The sequence below is a fragment of the Chiloscyllium plagiosum genome, unplaced genomic scaffold, assembly GCF_037043375.1.
Source record: "Chiloscyllium plagiosum isolate Xiang-an unplaced genomic scaffold, Cpla_swu_hap1 HiC_scaffold_15, whole genome shotgun sequence".
Taxonomy (NCBI): Eukaryota; Metazoa; Chordata; class Chondrichthyes; order Orectolobiformes; family Hemiscylliidae; genus Chiloscyllium; species Chiloscyllium plagiosum.
This window is the reverse complement of record NW_028270153.1, coordinates 9438585-9462238: the sequence shown is the minus strand read 5'-3', so window position 1 is coordinate 9462238 and position 23654 is coordinate 9438585. Positions and strand designations below refer to the sequence as shown.

At 41.0% G+C, this 23654-nt stretch overlaps 1 protein-coding gene across 2 annotated transcripts in view; it reads left to right on the top strand.

Annotated features, from left to right (window-relative positions):
* unm_sa1614 (un-named sa1614) overlaps positions 1 to 23654 on the top strand; it is a 268689-nt gene that overhangs the window by 122958 nt on the left and 122077 nt on the right. For both annotated transcript variants that reach the window (XM_087994717.1, XM_087994716.1), the window contains exons 6-7: positions 3010 to 3139; positions 8389 to 8474. In XM_087994717.1, coding sequence (XP_087850843.1) covers positions 3010 to 3139; positions 8389 to 8474 — 216 coding nt within the window. The remainder of the gene's footprint in view (positions 1 to 3009; positions 3140 to 8388; positions 8475 to 23654) is intronic.

Sequence of the window (23654 nt, the reverse complement as noted above, 5' to 3'; positions counted from 1 at the left end):
ATGCATTTCAAGACATCCAGCACTTCCTCCTCTCTTATATGGACACTTTTCAAGATGTCACCATCTATTTCCCTACATTCTATATTTTCCATGTCGTTCTCTACAGTAAACACTGATGCAAAATACTCGTTTAGTATCTCCCCCATCTGCTGCAGCTCCACAAAGGCTGCCTTGTTGATCTTTGAGGGGCCCTATTCTCTCCCTAGTTACCCTTTTGTCCTTAATGTATTTTTAAAAACCCTTTGGATTCTCCTTAACCCGATTTGCCAAAGTTATCTCATGTCCTCTTTTTGCCCTCCTGATTTCTCTCTTAAGTATATTCCTACTGCCTTTATACTCTTCTTAGGATTCACTCGATCTATCCTGTCTATACCTGACATATGTTTATTTCTTTTTCTTAAACAAAATGTCAATTACTTTAGTCATCCCAGCATTCCCTACACCTACCAGCCTTTCCTTTCACCCTAACAGGAATATACTGTCTCTGGACTCTTATGTCATTTCTGAAGGCTTCCCATTTTCCAGCCATCACTTTACCTGCGAACATCTGCCCCCCAATCAGCTTTTGAAAGTTCTTGCCTAATACTGTCAAAATTAGCCTTCCTCCAATTTAGATCTTCAACTTTTAGATCCGGTCTGTCTTTTCCCATCATTATTTTAAAACTAATAATTATTGTCGCTAGCCCCAAAGTGCTCCCCACTGACATCTCAGTCAGGATTAGAGTGGTGTTGGAAAAGCATAGCAGGTCAGGCAGCATCCAAGAAGCAGGAAAATCAACTTTTCGGACAAAAGCCCTTCATCAGGACTGACATCTCAGTCACCTGCCCTGCCTTATTTCCCAGGAGTAGGTCAAGTTTTGTACCTTCTGTAATAGGTACATCCACATACTGAATCAGAAAGTTTTCTTGTACACACTTAACAAATTCCTCTCCATCTAAACCCTTAACACTATGGCAGTCCCTTTCAATGTTTGGAAAGTTAAAATCCCCTACCATAACCATCCTATTATTCTTACAGATAACTGGAATCTCCTTACAAATTTGTTTCTCAATTTCCCACTGAGTATGAGGGGGTCTATAATATAATCCCAATAAGGTGATCATCTCTTTCTTATTTTTCAGTTCCACCCAAATAACTTGCCTGGATGTATTTCCAGGAATATCCTCCCTCAGTACAGCTGTAATGCTATCCCTTATCAAAAGTGCTACTCCCTCTTCTCTCTTGCCTCCCTTGTTTTCCTTCCTGTAGCATTTGTATCCTGGAACATTAAGCTGCCAGTCCTGTCCATCCCTGAGCCATGTTTCTGTAATTGCAATGATATCCCAAACTCATGTTTCTAACCATGCCCTGAGTTAATCTGCCTTCCATATTAGGCCTCTTGCATTGAAATAAATGCAGTTTAATTTATCAGTCCTATTTTGTTCTCTGCTTTGTCCCTGCCTGCCCTGACTGTTTGAATCACTTCCTTTCTCAATTGTACCAGTCTCAGATTGATCTCTTTCCTCTCCCTGCATCCCAACGACCCCCCCCCCGCTTGCTAGTTTAAATCCTCCCGAGCAGCTGTAGCAAATCTCCCTCCCAGTATATTCATCCCTTTCCAATTCAGGTGCAATCCGTTTTTCTTGTACAGGTCACTTGTACCCCAAAAGAGATTCCAATGATCTAAAAATGTGAATCCTTCTCCCATACACCAGCTCCTCAGCCAAGCTTTCATCTGTTCTATCCTCCTATTCATACCCTCACTAGCTCATAGCACTGGGAGTAATCCAGATATTACTACTCTCGAGGACTTCCTTTTTAAATTCCTACCTCACTCTCTATATTCTCCCTTCAGAATCTCATCCTTTTCCCTGCCTATGTCTTTGGCTTCAATGTGTACAATGACCTCCTGCTAGTCCCTCTCCCCCTTGACAACATTCTGCACCCTCTCTGAGACATCCTTGATCCTGGCACCAGGGAGGCAGCACATCATCTGATTTTTCACTGCTACCCACAGAAATGTCTGTCTGTGCCTTGGACTAGAGAGTCCCCTTACACAATTGATCTCTTGGAACCCGACATACCCCTCATTGCATTACAGTCATCTCAATACCAGAAACTTGGCTGTTCATGCTACATTCCCCGAGAATCCATCACTCCCTACACTTTCTAAAACAGCATACTTGTTTGAAATGGGGATAGCCACAGAAGACTCCCGCACTACCTGCCTACTTCTCTTACCTTTCCTGGAGTTAACATATGTTTGTGACTGTATCTGAGACTTTTCTCCTTTCCTATAGCTGTCATCCATCACACCCCCTTGCTTTTGTAAATTCCTCATTGTCTCTAATTGTCGCTCCAACCAATCCATTCAATATGATAGGATTCACAACCAACGGCATTTATTGTGGATATAATGCTCAGTTTCACATAAACTCTCTCTGAACTCCCACATCCAATAAGAAGAGCATATCACTCTACTAAGGGCTATTTTTGCTTCTTCCAATGTACAGACCCAGAAAATAGTACTGTCTTATTCCTCTACAAAACACTGCTCCAGGCTAACTTAATACCTGTGCCTTATATTTTTAAGTTTATACAAGAGACATATCTCAAATAAAAGATTGTCTTGGAATTTTAAAATATTTGAGGAAATCTGTGATTGAGAAAAATTATTTCTTAGTATCACTGGACAGACTCTTCTGATCCTGTACCTTATTGGCTTCCTCAGTTTAATTTCCCAAATAAAAATGCTACATTTGCATTTTCAACAGGTAGGAATGTTGATAGCATTTTATATATTACTGAGGCCAATATAATATGTGCTGTTGACAGCAAGAGTAATTTTATATTTATGACCATTCTTTCATGTTTCAGTAAATTGTAGTATTAAGTACTCTGAGGGATTAATTGGTGGCCACAACTAATATTGATATGTAATTCTCTCATAATTTGTTTTAATAGCCCATACACCAAGCTGGCAAATGGGTTAGCTGGTTGAATGCTTTTTCACATTTTATTTTTGCCAGCACTAAGATTGAAAAAGAGAAAAGAGAACTTGCAAAGCAATATGGAATGGTACGAATTGAAGTGACTGGAGGTGAAATAGCAGAGGAGATGGAAAAGGAACGGAAGATGTTTCAGTTGCAGATGTGTGAGGTATGTGACAGTTTCTGATTTATTTTCTTCCACATCAAGCTTTATTTGTGTATATGTGTTCATATCAATTTTAATAAATTGCTGTTGATTTATTATGCCAGTAAGTCTTTTTTATTAGTCTATTGCATACTCATCAAGTTGAAGGATTTACTTTTGGAAAATGGAACAGTTCCCCATTTTTCACCTACTATTATGCTACTCCAAGGTCAGGTCTAACTTGGTAGGCTACAGAAGTGAAACTCCTTTGACCCTGCTCCAACATTTTTAATCCTGAATATCAATTCAACACCTTCTACTATATCAGCATGATAGCTTTAATGGGTACCCTAGTCATCTTGAATTGTGTGGTTCAGGCTGACATTTTACTTGGATCTGTATTTATTTATCCTTTCATGTCTTGTGAGCTTCACTGCCTAGGCCAACATTTGTTGACCATCATTAAGTGCTCTTGAACTAAGTCGTTCTCTAGACAATAGACAATAGGTACAGGAGTAGGCCATTCTGCCCTTCGAGCCTGCACCAGCATTCATTATGATCATGGCTGATCATCCTCAATCAGTATCCTGTTCCTGCCTTATCCCCATAACCCTTGATTCCACTATCCTTGAGAGCTCTATCCAACTCTTTCTTAAACGAATCCAGAGACTGGGCCTCCACTGCCTTCTGGGGCAGAGCATTCCACACACCCACCATTCTCTGGATGAAGAAGTTTCTCCTCATCTCTGTCCGAAATGGTCTACCCCTCTAGGGAAATGTTTGTTCCATATTTTTGCTTGTAAATGTAGCATTGTTTTCTATTTAATATTCGTTAGTAAGGAATTTCAGGGGACAGTTAAGTCATGCATATTATGTGGGTCTGAAGTCACGTTCAAGCCATATTAGAACGGAATGGTCGACATTCTTTCCTGAAGGACAGCAGTCAGCAAAATGATAGTTTTGGAGTCACCATTACTTATATTCCAAATTGATTAAATGGTGAATATTGAATCCTTGTCCCCAGAACTTTACCCTGAGCTTCTGGATTGCTAGTTCAATGACATTACAGCCATGCCTCCATCTTCCCAAACTGGTTGATGCTGCCCAAGTTCCGCAACTAGACAAAGTCATGGATTTGTTTGCCAAGCTGGTGTGTTTTTCTGCAAATATTTGTCAGCTCACTAGGTTACATCATCAGTTCGTCTTTGATAAGGTGTTCGTGGTCTGTCACCCTGGTATTTACATGTCTCTGTTTGCCTGTGCTAGGATGGTTGCATCGTCACAGTTGAATTTGTGTCATTCATTGTTTGTGTGGTTTAAAATGAAAAACCTAAACCCATCACAGTCAGAGACTTTCATCTCATGGTCTGGATTGAATACATACTCAGATTCAAGAAGCAAAAGTATATTATTTCACAAAGTCCCTTTCCCTCCCTCCATCTTGTAACATCATTGTCAAGGAGCAGATAACTTCAGAAAGGAGGTGCCTCAGCTGACAGATTACAGTGGTTTCCACATAGTCATTATAAAATAGAAACAAATTAATATACACACTTGTATAGCTTGAGATTAGGTCCATCATAAAAAAGATTAAGGCATCTTTATACATAAATATGAAAAGTTTGCACTTAATGTTTGTTCCATATTTTTGCTTGTAATGCTAGCATTGTTTTCTACTTATTGTTTGTTAGTAGAGAATTCCAGCTGTGATGAGTCTTTATTATGTTACTATCAGTTGATAATGCCACTTTGTGTAAGATACATGAATGATGTACAAATAGCATTATTTCAATACATATTTTGAAGAAAATTACATTGAAGTATTGGTATAGGAGGTCCACTGCCTACCTGATGTTTCTTTCTATATGTGGTAGTTAAGTTAGCCAATGCCAAAATACGTTCTGACACAAGTTGGGTTTGATTTACAGCAGAAACAACTATTACTCATGGTGGTGTTCAACAGTCTGAAATACTACCGATCTGAGAGACATTTTTTATAATGAATCCCTTTTTGAGATCTGTCAGCTCTTCACACAAAACAGCTGTCATATTAATCATTTTATCAGTTATGAAAGATTTCACAAGTGACAATGGCATGAAAATCATCCAGTGTGTTATATTGCATTTTTGAGCTCCTCCTTCAGATTAAAAAGGATTTCATGAATAATTCACATTCTTTGCTTCATGGTTTTATGGAATTGCTGTCTACCCTTTTGAATATTCTGGGAAAATAATAAGTTCACAACCTTGGCTTATTGTAATCAATAAGCAAAAGCATTAATTATGGGGAGAGGGACATATGCTGCAAGTTGCAAAATATCACAAATTGCTAGATGATTTCCACTACTGTTGTTTGCTTCACAAAAATGGAATCTGTCCATCTATCTTCCCTTAGGCTTCAATAAATGGCTGTGTTTGAGTCATAATTTGCTGAATAAATGTAAGCCCGGCACATAATGGCATAGGGAAACTTTTAAATGATGATATTTATGTTCCTGCAATGCCATTTAACTTTGGAAGCCCCAAAAGAGAAGACTGAAATTGATGAGTCTCACGCCCACTAACTGGCTCATTAAAATTTATTGTATTTTAAATTTTACAATTCTACAAGTTTTCATACTGAAATAACTACAGAGGATGGTATCCCATCATCAAGTGTCCCTTTACATGAGCACAGTAACTGGCTATGGCTAGCCTGCTCAGAGTCCGTCCCTGAAATAAGGAGACTCGGAATTCCCTGTTTATATCTGTCAGCCTGATTGGCCCAGGTTAACAACCCTAATCAAGGATCTCATAGACAATAAGATCCACATTGTTCCAATCACTACTTCTATTTATTCTATCTTCTGCTCTAACCAATATTTTCCTCTCTTTATCAATATTGACTTATTCACTCTATTTTCTTTTCTGTTGTTGATCTTCCTTTCTCTGTCCTAAAATTCCAATGATGCCATTGTTCACCAAGATTCAAAATGAAGCTGGATTATTACCAATTCACATTTCTAGAGATTTTTGAACTGAAGGATGAGGGAAGCTTACAACTCCTAAAGAAAACTGGAAGGTTTCCTGTTCTTGCCAATTTTGGCCCATTGTATTACAGCAATATTAGACCCTGGCCCATATCCCTCTAAACCCTTCCTATTCATACACCCATCCAGGTGCCTTTTAAAATGTTGGGCGGCATGGTGGCACAGTGGTTAGCACTGCTGCCTCACAACGCCAGAGACCCGGGTTCATTTCCTGCCTCAGGCAACTGTCTGTGTGGAGTTTGCACATTCTCCCCGTGTGGATTTCCTCTGGGTGCTCCAGTTTCCTCCCACAGTCCAAAAATGTGCAAGTTAGATGAATTGGCCATGCTAAATTGTCCGTAGTGTTAGATGAAGGGGTAAATGTAGGGGAATGGTCTGGGTGGGTTGCTCTTCGGAGGGTCGGTGTGGACTAGTTGGGCCGAAGGGCCTGTTTCCACACTGTAAGTAATCTAATCTAATATATTACAGTAGAGTGTCTCAAATCCAGATATCCAAAAACCAAGCATTTCTTTTTAAGCTACCATCACCTGACTTTTCTTCTTCACTGTCATCTTTGGTCTAACTGTTACAGTTTACAGCTTACAGCTGCTCCCTGTCCACCCCTAACACGTTGTTGAAATATACAGAAACCCCGTTTACTTAATTAAACAGACTTCTGGCACATTTCTGAAAAAGTAAAGGTTATGGATCTGAAGCATCTCCAAAGAATTGTCAGGCTTATCTTGTAGCATTGCCTCAATTTCTTTTAACATTTCCCTTTGCAATCCTTACTTGACCTATGTCCTCAACACTTTAAATGCAAGACAATACTGACTTGGTTCAAACTGGGAGAAAGTGAGGACTGCAGATGCTGGAGATCAGAGTTGAAAAATGTGTAGCTGGAAAAACGCAGCAGGTCAGGTAGCATCAAAGGAGCAGGAGAATCGACGTTTCGGGCATAAGCCCTTCTTCATTACGCCCGAAACGTCGATTCTCCTGCTCGTTTGATGCTGCCTGACCTGCTGCGCTTTTCCAGCAACACATTTTTCAGCTTTGGTTCAAACTGGTCAATTCAAAATCCAACAAGATCTAAAATCCAGCATGGGTTTGGTTCCAAGGCTGTCAGTTTTTGAGACATTCTACCGATGTTATTGTCTTTAAATCTTGCCACCAGCAACTGGATCTATATTCGCCTGCACAACCTGCTGTTTGCAATATCTGCAACTTCTAATTTGCCTTGCTCAGCCAGTAACGCTAATTCCTCTATGCCACTAATGTGCTTGTATGCAGGAAACCTATTCGGTATTTCTGATGAAGGTGAAATAGTAGCTGTCTGGTGAGTGCAATTTGAGTGTGCATAGTGCAGATATTGTTGCAGCTGCTGGTAAGTTCTGACTTGCAGCTATGCCAGAAGATCAGGCATGTCCATAAACAGATGAAATTAATGATGCTGAAAGAATGTCATCCTATCTAGAATCTAGCATAATCACAGATATTTTACACTCTCCTCATATCTTCCAGGTGCCACAATTTCACCAGTGTCTGGCAAGATAATTTTCATCTCAGTATGTTCAGTACTATTTCAGGCTTGGAAGCTGAACTTCTCTTCTTTATCCTTGATAATTGTTTAGTTTTCTACCAGTTCAAAATCTTCTGTCCAAAGTTAATTTTTCTTTTCTAATCCCCTTTTATGAAAATGTTACCAGGCATCTCTCTAAGAACCATTTTTGTGCGGCAGATACAACATTTTACTGCAAATAATTATTACATTTTTCCTTTCCTACCGAAAGATTTGATGATTCATCGTAGACATTTACTGTTGCTAACTTTGCTGTCCTTTCTTTTACTGAACCTGCCATTTCTTTTTTCTATTTTTGACATTCTGCTCCAATTTCTAAATGTATTACTGGCTGAAAATATTTGTTATTTTAATTAGGATGAAATATCAAACGTTTCTGTGTTATTCAGCTTATGATTTGTGGCTTCTTCAATGTGATTTGGGCTTCTTAGTTATTGTAATATAGTGAGACATCCTGAACAGATGATACTTTCTTAAGTGCATTTTTCAAATTTCAAAACAGTTTTCTACCTGCAGTATTAATGGTTTGCCAGTTGAATCTTTGAAGAAATCATTTATGTTTATGAGTCCCTTTGAAATATTTGACTTATAAGAATCCTAAATCATAGCCACTGAGAAATTGTACTTTTTTTAGTGTGAGGGATGTATAATTTACCATACAACTTTGCTTTTGTTTTTTCTTTTAGTATCTGATCAAAGTAAATGAGATAAAGACAAAGAAAGGAGTGGACTTGCTACAAAATCTCACCAAGTATTATCATGCACAGTTCATGTAAGAGTTCTCATCTGCTTTTATTTTCTTGATTTTAACCTGTTCCTGGCCTGATCAAATTTTCAGCTATGAGATTTATTGGTTGTACTGTGTCGTGAATTGGATATCATCATTATTGTACACTTAACTGGGCATCTGGGAATATCCAATCTAGGCTGATGATGCAAAACTTCCTTGGCTGTTGTTTACAAGAATTCCACATCAAGCATATTTCAATCTGGTCCATCGTGACCTGGGCCAATATTAGTCATATAATCTTAGAGTCATATAGCTGTACAGCATGGAAACAGACTCTTTGGTGTAACCCGTCCATGTTGACCAGATATCCTAAATTTATCTCGTACCATTTGCCAGCATTTAGCCCATATCTCTCTAAACCCTTCCTATGCATATACCCATCCAGGTGCCTTTTAAATTTTGTCATTGTACCAGCATCCATCACTTCCTCTGGCAGCTCATTCCATACATAATCCACCCTTTGCAGGAAAAAGTTGCCCCTTTTAAATCTCTCCTTTCCCACCTTAAACCTATGTCCTTTAGTTTTGGACTCCCCCACGAAGGGGAAAAGACCTTGTCTATTCATCCTATCCATGCCCCTCATGATCTTATAAAGCTCTATAAGGTCACCCCTCAGCCTTTGACGCTAAAGCAAAATTAGTCCCAGCCTTTTCAGCCTCTCTCTACAGCTCAAATCCTCTAAACCTGGCAAAATCCTTGTAAATCTTTTCTGTATCCTTTCAAGTTTAACAACATTCCCCTATAGCAGGGAGAACAGAATTGCATACAGCATTCCAAAATTGGCTGAACCAATTTCCTATGAGAAAGAGAGGACTGCAGATGCTTGAGATCAGAGTCGAGAGTGTCGCGCAGGAAAAGCACAGCAAGTCAGGCAGCATCTGAGGAGCAGGAGAATTGATGTTTCATGCATAAGCCCTTCATTAGGAATGTGGCTTGTGGGCCGGGGAGCTGAAAGATAAATGGGAGGGGGGGTGGGTGGGCTAAGGTAGCTGAGAACACGATAGGTAGATTAAGGTGAGGGAGAAGTTGATAGATCAGAGAGGAGGGTGGAGCTGATAGATGGGAAAGGTGATGGGACAGGTCAGGAGGGCAGTGCCAAGTTGGAGGCTTCGGATTGGGATAATGTGGGGATAGGGGAAATGAGGAAACTGTTGAAATCCTCATTGATCCCGTGTGGTTGCAGGGTCCCAAGGCAGAATATGAGGCGTTCTTCCCCCAGGCATCAGGTGGTAACGGTTTGACGGTGGAGGAGGCCCAGGACCTACATGCCCTTGACGTAGTGGGGGGAAAGTTGAAGTGTTCGGCCACAGAGCGGTGGGATTGGTTGGTGCAGGTGTCCCAGAGATGTTCTCTAAAACGATCTGCAAGTAGATGTCCTGACTCCCCGATGTAGAGGAGACCACATCGGGTGCAATGGATACAGTAGATGACATTGGTGGAGGTACAGGTAGATTTCTGTCGGATGTGGAAGGATCCTTTGCGGCCTTAGATGAAGGTGAGGGGAGTGGTTTGGGTACAGGTTTTCCTGTACAGTTGCAACATGACCTCTCAACTCCTGTACTCAATGCACTGACCAGTAAAGGCAAGTATACCAAATGCCCTCTTCACTATCCTGTCCACCGGGGACTCCACTTTCGAGGAACAATGAACCTGCACTCTTTTTGTTCAGCAACACTCCCCAGGACCTTACCATTATGTGTATAAGTCCTGCCCTGATTTGCCTTTCCAAAATGCAGCACGTCACGTTTGACACATCGATCAAGGTCCACATTATACTCTGAGGTAACTGTCTTTGTTGTCCACTACACCTCCAATTTTGGTGTCATCTGCAAACTTATTAACCGATCCTCCTATGTTCACATCCAAATCATTTATGTAAATCCACCGCTGATCTCAGGCCACCAATCTGAAAAGCAACCCTCCAATACCACCCTCTGTCTTCTACCTTCGAGCCAGTCTGTATCCAAATGGCTAGTTCTCCCTGTATTCCATGTGATTTAACCTTGCTAACCAGTCTACCATGAGGAACCTTGTCGAACGTCTTACTGAAGTTCATTAATCACGTCCACTCTGCCATCTTCAATACTCTCCGTTACTTCTTCAAAAAACTCAATCAAGTTTGTGAGACATGATTTCCCACGGACAAAGCCGTAACCAGTTGACTATCCCTAACCAGTCCTTGCCTTCCCAAATACATGTAAATTCTATCCCTCAGGACTCCCTCCAACAACTTTCCCATCACTGATGTCAGGCTCACTGATCTTTGGTTCCTTGGCTTTTCCTTACCACCTTTCTTAAATACTGGCACCACCTTAGCCAACCTCCCGTCTTCCTCACGTGAATCTTTCGATGATACAAATATCTCAGCACGGGGCCCAACAATCACTTCCCAAGATTCCCAAAGAGTTCTAGGATTCACCTGGTCAGTTTCCAGGGATTTATCCATATTTATATGTTTTAAGACTTCCAACACCTCCTTCTATAATATGGATATTTTTCACTATTTATTTCCTCACGTTCTCTACCTTCCATATCCTTCTCCACTGTTAATTAGTTAACATAATTAATTAATCTCCAATTGCCAGTGATGCAATTGCCCGGCAGGCTTAGAAAATGGCAAATTAATGCTCCACTGTGTATTTGGAAAGCAGCTGCTGAGTAAGGTGATCAGTTTGAAATGCAAATAGAAGCATGAGAAAGTGCTAGCTGCTCACTTAAATGATCAAAATTAGGACTGAGACCCAATACCATGTCAATCTGAGATAAACCAGAATATGTTGGAGAATCTCAGCAAGTCTGGCTGTATCTGTGGAAAGAGAAACAGTGTTACCATTTCAAACCTGATATGACTTCTTCAGAACAGAATGGGGCTGGAAAATTGTAATTTTTAAACTTTTGTTGACACAAGGAATGAGCTATCAGCAGAATAGAGGATGCCAAGAGCAAAATACAATGACCATAAGATATAATTAGGCTATTTGGCCCAGTGAGTCTACTGCACCATTCAATCACATATGTTATGTTTCTCAATCCCATTCTCCAGCCTTCTCCCATTCTCCAGCCTTCTAACTTTTGATCCCCATGCTAATCAAGAATCTATCTTTGTTTTGGCCTCCACAGACTTCTGTCGCAATGAGATTCATGGATTTAACCACACTCTGTCTGAAGAAATTCCTTTACTGTGTGCTTAGGTTCTAGTCTGTCCTACTAATGGTAACAACTTCTCCATATCTATTCTATTCAGAATTCTCAGTTTTCCGTACATTTCAATGAGATCACACTCTTATCTTTCTAAACTCAACTGAGTACTGATCCAAAGTCCTCAACCACTCTACAGTGGTGGTAAAGGAGCATTAGAGATATGAAATGGACATAAGTGAAGGTATGAAAAGGAGAAAATGTGTCTACTTTGCTGAGAGCAAAGGCAACAAGGCATAACTGGGGAGGCTGGGTCACCTTTGTCTAACAGCATTAAAAGCCCAATTTTCTAGCCCCTGTTAATTCTGAAGAAGTCATTATCAGACTCAAAACTGGATGGAATGGATGGAATATTACCAGACTGTGAGAGATGAGTGGTCAAATCAGGTGTGATGGTCATCTCAATGTCAAGATCATGTTGCCACCACTTCCCCACTTTGCTAAAGTGGCATGGCAAGATTCTCACCAGAGAGCAGACATGATTGAATGGTGCAGCAGACTCACCACGAACTTTGTAGTGAATGAAATCTTTGAAGAGCAGGTGTGCATGCTGGAATGGATAGAGATAGAGATAGAGGAAGCTGATGTGCTGAAAATTTTGTCAAACATTAAGATTGACAAGTCGCCAGGCCGGGACCAGATTTATCCTCGGCTGCTTTTGGAAACAAGAAATGCAATTGCTTCGCCGCTTGCGAAGATCTTTGCATCCTCGCTCTCCACTGGAGTTGTAACTGAGGACTAGAGAGAGGCAAATGTAATTCCTTTCTTCAAGAAAGGAGATAGGGAAATCCCCGGCAATTACAGATCAGTAAGTCTCACATCTGTCGTCTGCAAGGTGTTAGAAAGGATTCTGAGGGATAGGATTTATGACCATCTAGAAGAGCATGGCTTGATTAAATGCAGTCAACACGGCTTTGTGAGGGGCAGGTCATGCCTCACAAACCTTATCGAGTTCTTTGAGAATGTGACTAGAAAAGTTGATGAGGGTCGAGCTGTGGATGTGGTGTATATGGACTTCAGCAAGGCATTTGATAAGGTTCCCCATGGTAGGCTCATTCAGAAGGTCAGGAGGAATGGGATACAGGAGAACTTAGCTGTCTGGATACAGAATTGGCTGGCCAACAGAAGACAGTGAGTGGTAGTAGAAGGAAAATATTCTGCCTGGAAGTCAGTGGTGAGTGGTGTTCCACAGGACTCTGTCCTTGGGCCTCTACTGTTCGCAATTTTTATTAATGACTTGGATGAGGGGATTGAAAGATGGGTCAGCAAGTTTGCAGACGACACAAAGGTTGGAGGTGTTGTTGACAGTATAGAGGGCTGTTGTAGGCTGCAGGGGACATTGACAGGATGCAGAGATGGGCTGAGAGGTGGCAGATGGAGCTCAACCTGGATAAATGCGAGGTGATGCATTTTGGAAGGTCGAATTTGAAAGCTGAGTACAGGATTAAGGATAGGATTCTTGGCAATGTGGAGGAACAGAGGGATCTTGGTGTGCAGGTACATAGATCCCTTAAAATGGCCACCCAAGTGGACAGGGTTGTTAAGAAAGCATATGGTGTTTTGGCTTTCATTAACAGGGGATTGAGTTTAAGAGTCATGAGATTTTGTTGCAGCTCCATAAAACTTTGGTTAGACCGCACTTGGAATACTGCGTCCAGTTCTGGTCGCCCTATTATAAGAAAGATGTGGATGCTTTGGAGAGGGTTCAGAGGAGGTTTACCAGGATGCTGCCTGGACTGGAGGGCTTATCTTATGAAGAGAGATTGACTGAGCTCTGGCTTTTTTCATTGGAGAAAAGGAGGAGGAGAGGGGGGCCTAATTGAAGTATACAAGATAATGAGAGGCATAGATAAGTCGATAGCCAGAGACTATTTCCCAGGGCAGAAATGGCTAACATAAGGGGTTATAGTTTTAAGCTGGTTGGAGGAAAGTATAGAGGGGATGTCAGAGGCGGGTTCTTTACACAGAGTTGTGAGAGCATGGAATGCGTTGCCAGCAGCAGTTGTGGAAGCAAGGTCATTTGGGACATTTAAGAGACTGCTGGACATGCATATGGTCACAGGAATTTGAGGGTGCGTACATGAGGATCAATGGTCGGCACAACATCGTGGGCTGAAGGGCCTGTTCTGTGCTGTACAGTTCTATGTTCTATGTTCCACATTGATGCTCTTTATTGCTTGTTTAACAACTTATCAAAGGTCCAATTTGCCCAGGTTGTGATATTATAAAACCTACCATATAAATTAACCGTTGTAAAACTCAATCTAAAACCAGAGCAATTTCTTGACAGGTTCAACTTCCCACTTGTTCCAAACAATCTCCATGTGGACACCTGGCATCAATGTCTCAGGCATGCTGTAGGGGCATCTATGGATGTTGGCATACAACATTTTCCACTTCTATGAATGCTCGTGGCACAACTTTAATCCACTTACAGGACCTTTGTGCACTTTACTGTTCTACCCTAGGCTGCACTGACAATGATCATTGTAATGCTGCAGCACAGAGACTCTGCTCACACACCCAGCTCATAAACTGGACCTAACTGCATCTCTGGGCTTTTCATTTCCTCGCATAGTGCTCACTCACTCTGAGTTTGTGAATGCTTACAGTTACTCTGCCAGAATAGTGAAGGACATTGATCTTCTTCCTACTGTGTTGGGCATTTCTTAATATGGTTGAGACTGCTTCAATGTGGATGGCAACTTCAGATCTCACTGGAATGGTCTCCACTGATGTTCCTAGGGGAAGAGGAAGACTTACCTGTGCACCACCTTGTCCAGCAGGATCTCTAGGTCCCTGCCCACAAAACAGGCAAGGATTTTTCCCTATCTGCCACATCTGAGGAAAATGTCAGGACCAGTGCAGGGCAGTTCCAGACTGACATGCTTGTCTGGGTGCACACCAGCCTTTTAAATATGACACTAGTGCCAGGGATGTTGGTTAATTTCAGGATCCCTGATGAAGGGCTTATGCCCGAAACATCGATTCTCCTGCACCTTGAATCCTGCCTGACCTGCTATGTTTTTCCACCACCACACTCTCGACTCTAATTTCAGGATCTCCAGTGAATGGTGAATTGTTCAGTGATTAAGTGTAGTAAGATCGGGAGGAAACAGGACATGATTCTCAAATGGCAATTAGAGCAACCAAGAAAGTCTGTTTGGTCTCACAGCAAGAATCATTCACCAGACTTGACTTGACTCCCAGGAGGACCAATTCCAATACCGAACAACCCAGATGGCCTCCTTCTTCAAAGACCGCAATTTCCCCTCAGACGTGGTTGACGATGCTCTCCACCGCATCTCCTCCACTTCCCGCTCCTCTGCCCCTGAATCCCGCCCCTCCAATCGCCACCGGGACAGAACCCCACTGGTCCTCACCTACCACCCCACCAACCTCCAGATACGTCGTATCATCTTTCGTCCTTTCTGCCACCTCCAAACAGACCCCACCACCAAGGATATATTTCCCTCCCCTCCCCTATCAGCGTTCTGGAAAGACCACTCCCTCCGCGACTCTCTCATCAGGTCCACACACCCCACCACCCAACCTCCACTCCCGGCACCTTTCCCTGCAACCGCAAGAAATGCAAAACTTGCACCCACGCCTCCCCCCTCACTTCCCTCCAAGGCCCCAAGGGATCCTTCCATATCCATCACAAATTCACCTGCACCTCCACACACATCATTTAGTGCATCCGCTGCACCCGATGTGGCCCCCTCTACATTGGGGAGACAGGCCGCCTACTTGCGGAATGTTTCAGAGAACACCTCTGGGACACCCGCACCAACCAACCCAACCGCCCCGTGGCTGAACACTTTAACTCCCCCTCCCACTCCGCCAAGGACATGCAGGTCCTTGGCCTCCTCCATCGTCAGGCAATGGCAACATGACGCCTGGAGGAAGAGCGCCTCATCTTCCGCCTAGGAACCCTCCAACCACAAGGGATGAATGCAGATTTCTCCAGCTTCCTCATTTCCCCTCCCCCCACCTTATCTCAGTTCCAACCCTCGGACTCAGCACCGCCTTCTTGACCTGCAGTCTTCTTCCCGACCTCTCCGCCTCCACCCCCTCTCCGGCCTATCACCCTCACCTTAACCTCCTTTCGCCTATCGCATTCCAACGTCCCTCCCCCAAGTCCCTCCTCCCTACCTTTTATCTTAGCCTACTTGGCACACCTTCCTCATTTCTGAAGAAGGGCTTATGCCCGAAACGTCGATTCTCCTGCTCCTTGGCTACTGCCTGACCTGCTGTGCTTTTCCAGCAACACATTTTTCAGCTCTTGACTCTCACTTAGCAAATGGTAAAATTCCAACCATAAACTCTGTTTCTCTCTCTCTGGGGATGCTACCAGACCTACTGAGTTTCTACATTACTTTCTGTTTTTTTATCTCATGTCTCCAGCATTCACAATATTTTGTTTTTATTTCATGTTAGCTTGGGCCTCATGGTTAGGTATGTATTGTTTGAAATCAAATTATAGCCAAGTTTTAATGCTGATCCCTTATTACTATTGCAAGATGTTACATGCCATCTCTTTGTACTCCTTTGCTCTGACGTACCTAGAATGATATTAGCTGGCTGTGTTGGCAATTCAACTATCATAATGTTATTAGCCTAGGAATCTATGCACACCACTATTAGTCTGGGGGGTGGGAGGTCATGGATTCAAATCCACAGGTAGCTGGTGGAATTTTAATTAATTTAATAAACTCTAGATATATAAAATTAGTCAAGATGATGACCATGAAACTACCATTGATTGTTGTAAAAACACATCTGTTTCATTAATGTCCTTTCGAGCAGGTAATCCATCCTTCCCTGGTCTGGGTGACGTGTGACTTCAGATCTACAGTTTAGTTGTCTTCTGAAATGGCCTAGCAAGTCACTTGGTTCATGGACAAGCATCCCATTAAAGAAAGAATTCCAGAATTTTGACCCAGTCAGGCTGGTTGATAGGGAGATTGGAGGTGATGGTTATCTTGTCCATTTTCTTTTGATTCCACCTGGACAAATCAGATCCCAGACTGAAACCTGCTTTGACATCTCATACTTGTGTTTCTTTTTTGTTTTAATAATGTGGTTAATTGAAACACAACACAATGCAGCAGTCTAACAATGAAACATATGTTTATTACACAGAGGAAATGAAGATAGAATGGAACAAACCAAACTATTTGCATGTAACAGAATTTTAAAGACTTTCACACAGAAGGAGGTCATTTGGTCCTTCATGTCAACATTAGCTCTTCAAACAAGTATTATTACATAGTATCAATCTCTGGCTATTTCCCCTTGCCTTTGCACATTATTTCTATCCAAGTAATCATCCTCAATTGAACGTGCCTCCACCACATTTTCAGGCAGTGCATTCTATACTCTAACTATTTGCAGTGTAAAAAAAAAAAATTTCTCACCTTGCATTTGTCTCTTTTGCAAATCACTTTGAATCTGTGCCCTCTGACTCCTTATGCTTTTACAAACAGGAATAGTTTCTCCTTGTCTACTCTGCCCAACCTTGTAATGATTTTGTGAACCTTTAACAGATCTCCTCTTAGCTTTCTTCTGTCCAAGGAGAATAGTCCCAAATTCTTCAATCCATTGTTGTTACTGAAATTTCTCACGCCATATTGATAAATGGGTCAAATGTATCATGTGGGTCAACCTAGAGCATGCAGACTGCAGTGGCAGCTCACCACCAACTTCTCAACGGCAATTAGGTACAGGCAATAAATGCTGGTCAGCCAGTGATGCCCACATCGCACAAGTGATTAAAAATAAAATGCTGCACTATCTCCATTGTGTTCATATTCTTCCTATAACGTGGCGTCCAGAACATAATACTGCAGCTGATGACTAACAATTACCTTATACAAGTTCAATATCACCTCTTTGCTCTTATACTTTAAACTCCCAATTAATGAAGTGTACTTTATAGCTTTCTCTACCAATTTCAGTGACCTTAGCATGTATATATCTGCTCTTGCACCCCTTTTCGAATTGATCCCCTTTTTTATTGTCTTTCAGTGTTCTTCCGACTAAAATGCATCACCTCACATTTAATTCATTGAACCTCCAAAATTCAGAGCTCAACTTTATGCTACTGAAACCACCTCCTGAACATGTAGTTGTCTAGGACACTAATAGGATCCATGACTTCCCACATATTGTTGGTCACACATTCCGCTGAACTGACCTGTGCTGCCATATCTTAACCGTAAACCTACTTAATCTTACTGATTTATTTCATCTTAAAGTCACTTCCCTTATGTTAACTTCACTCTACTTCCCTTACCCTACTTTGCCTACTTATATTACTTTGTTATATTAGCCTTGACCTTCACTTATTCCTGTTGTTTCTTAGTTAATCCCTTCTTACAATTAAGTATACATTTCTTATCAGGAACCAATCACTTCCTTTTGGCAACCAATAATTTCCTGTCATGTCATTGTTTGATTTTCTTTCCCTCAATCTGTTGTTCTCCCAAAACTGTAGCTGTTGAACTATGCATCCTGTCTTGTTGCTGTGTTGAGGTTGAAGAAACTCATGGTAAAATATGATTCTATTAACCTGAAAAACTTTCTTTCTATGTTACATCTGTAAGGCTTAATTTAACTGTGGCTTCAATGCCCCATCCTGAAAATCAAACAGTCTCTTCCTGGGACGTTTATATATCCAAGCTTAGACTTCTTCAGCTTAAAATAAACCTTTCTGTGATTTAACCAAACACTTTGGGTCTAGTAATTTTAAATTCCTTAAACTGTGGTAACCTCATTTTAACAGTCATAATCGACCTCCCTTTCTTGGAGCTTCAGCCAAGATTTCTGCAAAACCGTCCAACTGAAATTTAAAAACTTTTTCTCCCCAAGCAATGCATGTTTCCATTAAGCCCAAAAAATAAATTCCAGAATCTTCTATCCAAAAACATGGTGTACTACACTATTTACTTTGTTCACTAATGAGCTCTCCCAATGTAAACAGATGCCCTGAACACTCATTTTGCTTTAAATAACACAAATACCTCAAACTTAATCATTTAGCCCCTTCTCACACACGGAAAATCCATATGTAGCTAATTCAAAAATCCAATATGCATGATATTAAAATGTACATATAAATTAAAGTAATCTTGATGAGTTACTGAATGGCATTCTTTAAAACAGCTACGTACCGTTGTCACAGTGCTCCAGTAGTTTAGTCCAGTTAAATGAGTGACTGCTGTTTTCTTTATGGTGTTAACATTTTAAAGGCTTTTGTAACTACATCCATCCAACCAATAATAGATATCTCATCACCACTTCTGAGTTGAGTTGTCCAAATAATGAAGTAGCTTTAAGGGATAGGAGGTAGGTAACCTGTACCCTGATGTTGTCATGATGTTGTTGGTATTGCCAGACAAGCAAAGTATCTAAGGTAACTCCCAGGATGTTGATGTTGGGATACGAAGAAATGGCAGTCAAAGATCAGTCGAAAACACTTGAATATTTCTTTATTTGGAGATGGTCCTTACCTTGTGCTTATGGAACAAATATCATCTGCCAACCCATTATGTTGTTCAGGTCCAACAATGTCGTAGCATGGCACATTCATTATTGGAAGAATAAAGCTGCATACTTTACTGTTGTTATCAAAGAGACCTGTTCTTAACTCTATGATGGACGGAAAGGTATTGATGAAGAGTTGGATGTTACATTTCCATATTGGGTGTGTTTTGACTAAGGATAGTGGGGGTTTGATATTTTGCACAGTGCCACTTACTAATCAGAGGCGCCACCCAAAACGATAATATCTGCCCCTTCTTACCTGTCTGTATCATACTATGATAGGCAAACTCTGCCTATCTAAAGCCTTGACTTGCCTGAATCTGGAGTCCATTGGGCCTCATTAGTGGATCTGCCTGCAGTCCTGGGGGCATTCACTATGTGGCTCTGGCATTTGCTGGGACTGTTGGAATTGCTAGTTAATCAGAAGGTGAGAGTTCCTGCCACTGAAAGGCAGAAGTTTAATTGGCCCACAGTGCTTTATGATTGTGAGGCAAAGTTGTTCTGTCCTTTGGCTTGCCATTGACTTTTCTTCAGTGGCGGTGGGGAGAACTGTCTGTGTCCCCGTAAATATCTGCTCAAAGTGATTCCGACTGAACCCAAACTGTATATCAGTGAGGAGGAAACGGATGAAACAGGCGTTACTTGACAGCATTGTTGATGATCCCTTCCCTTGGTTAGCTGCTAAATTATATACAAGATTTGTACTTCCTATCTTCGTTGATGAAGTAAGATAAAATATTATTCTGGCATTATGGGATATTTATTAATTTTTTTAAAATTTGAATGAAAGGTAGATATTATGCCAGCTGCAATGGCTCTGGGTAAACAAAACAACATTGATTTTACAGCATTTTGCTGAGATGTTGTCAGGAAAGTTGGTAACCACGAGGAATATTGTAAAACTGGCATTAACTGAGCAATGAAAACGTTACTGAAAAAGTATAATATTGTAGCATCTGAAGAAGTTGATACAAACTTGGGTGATAGATTTAAGACAGATGTCAGAGGCAGGTTCTTTACGCAGAGAGTGGTAAGGGTGTGGAATGCCCTACCTGCCAATGTAGTCAACTCAGCCATGTTAGGGAGATCTAAACAATCTTTGTATAAGCACATGGATGATGCTGGGATAGTGTAGGGGAACAAGCTGAGAATAGTTCACAGGTCGGCGCAACATCGAAGGCTGAAGGCCCTGTTCTGCGCTGTATTGTTCTATGTTCTAAACTGGAAATCTCTATTGGATTTGCACAAATTTAGATACAAGATTTCAAATTTTGATCATTTATAATTGTCAAAAGAACTGAAGTGGATGGTCTGTGGTATGCTTAACGCAAAGTTTGTGTTATGCTGCAGATTAAAATCAATATGGCGCAAATTTCAAGGCTTTATTGCAGAAGTTAAATCTGATTCGATGTGAGTGAAGCTCGGAGACAAAGCTATTTAATGAAAAATTTGATTCTGTGCCGTGATGCAACATATGATCTGATAGCAAAAGCCATACCAAAGAATACAGGCTGACCTATGTTACATTGCCAGTTATAATTTTATTTTCTGCTCATCAAAAAGTTCTACATATGCACATTAGGATCTTGTAACTGGTATTCGGCCATTGTGAATATTAGCATTATCACAGAGAAGACAGTCACACTGATGATAAACAAATTTAGGCTGAAACATTTAAGGCTTGCTTTAATTGCAGCTATTGTAAACAGTTTTCCATTGAGTTAAACTGTCAAGTATAATTAGCCTAAAGCTACTAGAGTTGATAAGGCTGCTACTATGAAAGAATTGATACGATCAACATAGGAATTAATTTTGATTCTAATTCTTGATAAGCTAAACAAGCCAATGACAAAAAATATAGTGAGTTTTAACTTCCATTTTCATGGCTCACTTTGCATAGCTTTATAAATAAACTAAGATTTTCTGCTTTGAATAGATAGCTTTTCAAGATAATTTTTGTTTTCATTAGAAAGAAGTAACTTTCCCACCATCGCAAAAGCAAATACTGAGGTGCAGCAATCTTGAATTGTGGAGATTGGCATCGTGAGAACACATTTTACGTAATGAATATAATGGCAGTAGGAGTGGGAAATCAGGCTAATGAATTAGCTTTGGCAAATAGGATTAAAGAGAATCCAAAGAGATTCTACGAATACAGTAAGGGCAAAAGAATTAGTAGGGAAGAATAGGGCCCCTGAAAGATCAACAAGGCCGACAATGTGTGGAACCGCAGTAGATGGATGAAATAGTAAACAAGTATTTTGTGTCAGTATTTACTGTGGAGAAGGATATGGAAGCTAGAGAACTTGGAAAAATAAACAATGATGTCTTGAAAAATGTCCATATTACAGAGGAGGAGATGCTGGATGCCTTGAAACTCATAAAGGTGGATAATCCTTGGGACCTTATCAGATGTATCCCAAAACTTTGTGGAAAGTTAGGGAAGTGATTGCTTGACCTCTTGCTGAGATATTTGTATCATCAATAGCCGCGGGTGCTGGAAGACTGGAGGGCAGCTAATGTAGTGCCATTATTTAAGGGAAGTGACAAAGAAATGCAAGGAATCCAAAGGTCAGTGAGCCTTACGTCAGCGATAGGTAAGTTGTTGGAGAGGATTCTCGGGGACAGGATCTACACGTATTTGGAAAGGCAAGGACTCATTAGGGATAGCCCACATTGCTTTGTGCACGGGAAACTGTGTGTCACTAACTTGATTTGAGTTTTTTGAAGAAGTGACAAAGAAGATTGATGCAGGTAAAGCGGTGGATGTTGTCTATATGGACTTCAGTAAGGTGTTCGACAAAGTTCTGCATAGAAGACTGGTTAGCAATGTTAGCTCACATGGAATCCTGTAAGAGCTAGCCATTGGATATAAAATTGGCTTGAAGGTAGGAGATAGAGCATGGTGGTGGAAGATTATTTTTCAGACTGGAGGCCTGCGACCAGTGGTGTGCCACAAGGATCAGTACCTCGATCAGATGGGCTGAAGACTGGCAGATAGTTTAATTTAAATAAATGTGAGGTGTTGCATTTTGATAAGGCAACTTTACACTTAAAAGTAGGGTGCTGGGAACTGTTGCCAAACAAGGAGACCTTGGGGTGCAGATTCATACTTCCTTGAAGGTGGAGTCACCTATAGAAAGGTAGTGAATAAGGCATTGGATACACTTGCTTTTATTGGTCAGTGCATTGAGTATAGGAGTTAGGATGACATGTTGTGGCTGTACAGAATATTGGTTAGGCCACATCCGCATTCAGTTCTGATCTCCCTGCTATAGGAAAGATGATGTTAAACTTGAAAGAGTGCAGAAAAGATTCACAAGCATGTTGCTGAGGTTGGATGGTTTGAGTATGGGAAGAAGCTGAATAGGCTAGGGCTATTTTCCCTGCAGTGCCGGAGGATGAGGAATGACCTTATACAGGTTTATAAAATCATGAGGAGCACATATAGGGTGAATAGCCAAGGTCTTTTTCCCAGGGTAGGGGAATCCAAAGCTAGAAGTCTTAGTTTTAATGTGAGAAGGGAAAGATATGAAAGGGACCTAAGGGGCAACTTGTTCATGCAGAGAGTGGAGCGTGTATTTAATGAGCTGCCAGAGGAAGTGGTGGAAGCCAGTGCAATTACAATATTTAAAAAGCATCTGGATAGGTACATGTATAGAAAAGGTTAAGAGAGATATGGACCAAATGCTAGCAAATGGGACTAGATTAATTTAGAATATTTAGTCGGCATGGACAGGTTAGACCGAAGTTCTGTACAACTCTGGGATTCTATGAATATATTTAACAATTTATTTGCAGTGTGCCTTGGATAAAACTAGTCTGATCTACTCATGCCTAATATGGTATTACCAACTTCAGTGCAAGTATGTTTTAAATTCAGTGTTTGATGTACCTAGCACAATACAGGGGCTGACATAGAAGAACAGATCATGCTTCATTAATATTAGAACTGTCAATATCCATTTATCTTTCATCTCTGACAGAGCAGTGCACAGAATGGCATTCATCTGCCAAATAAAGAGAACACAGTTTTTGAACAGATGACTCTGCGATTTTTGTGGTGGCTAGTTTTTCTTAAATATGTTTGCTGTAACAAAATGGAGCTTCTTTATTAAATGTGCCTGACTTGTCTATCATATTTAAAATAATTGGGTTGTGATAATGAATTAACTTGTGAACTTATAGAAAGAAATCCATAAATGAATGCTGACTACTTTAAAAAAAGTATATATATTTCTGATCAGTGAGCTCATGCATAACTGTTAAACAGTCAGGAAGTTGAATGCACAACTCATAACGTGACAGTGGGGAAGATTACTTACAGTGTGGAAACAGGCCTTTCGGCCCAACAAGTCCACACCGACCCGCCGAAGAGCAGCCCACCCAGACCCATTCCCCTACATTTACCCCTTC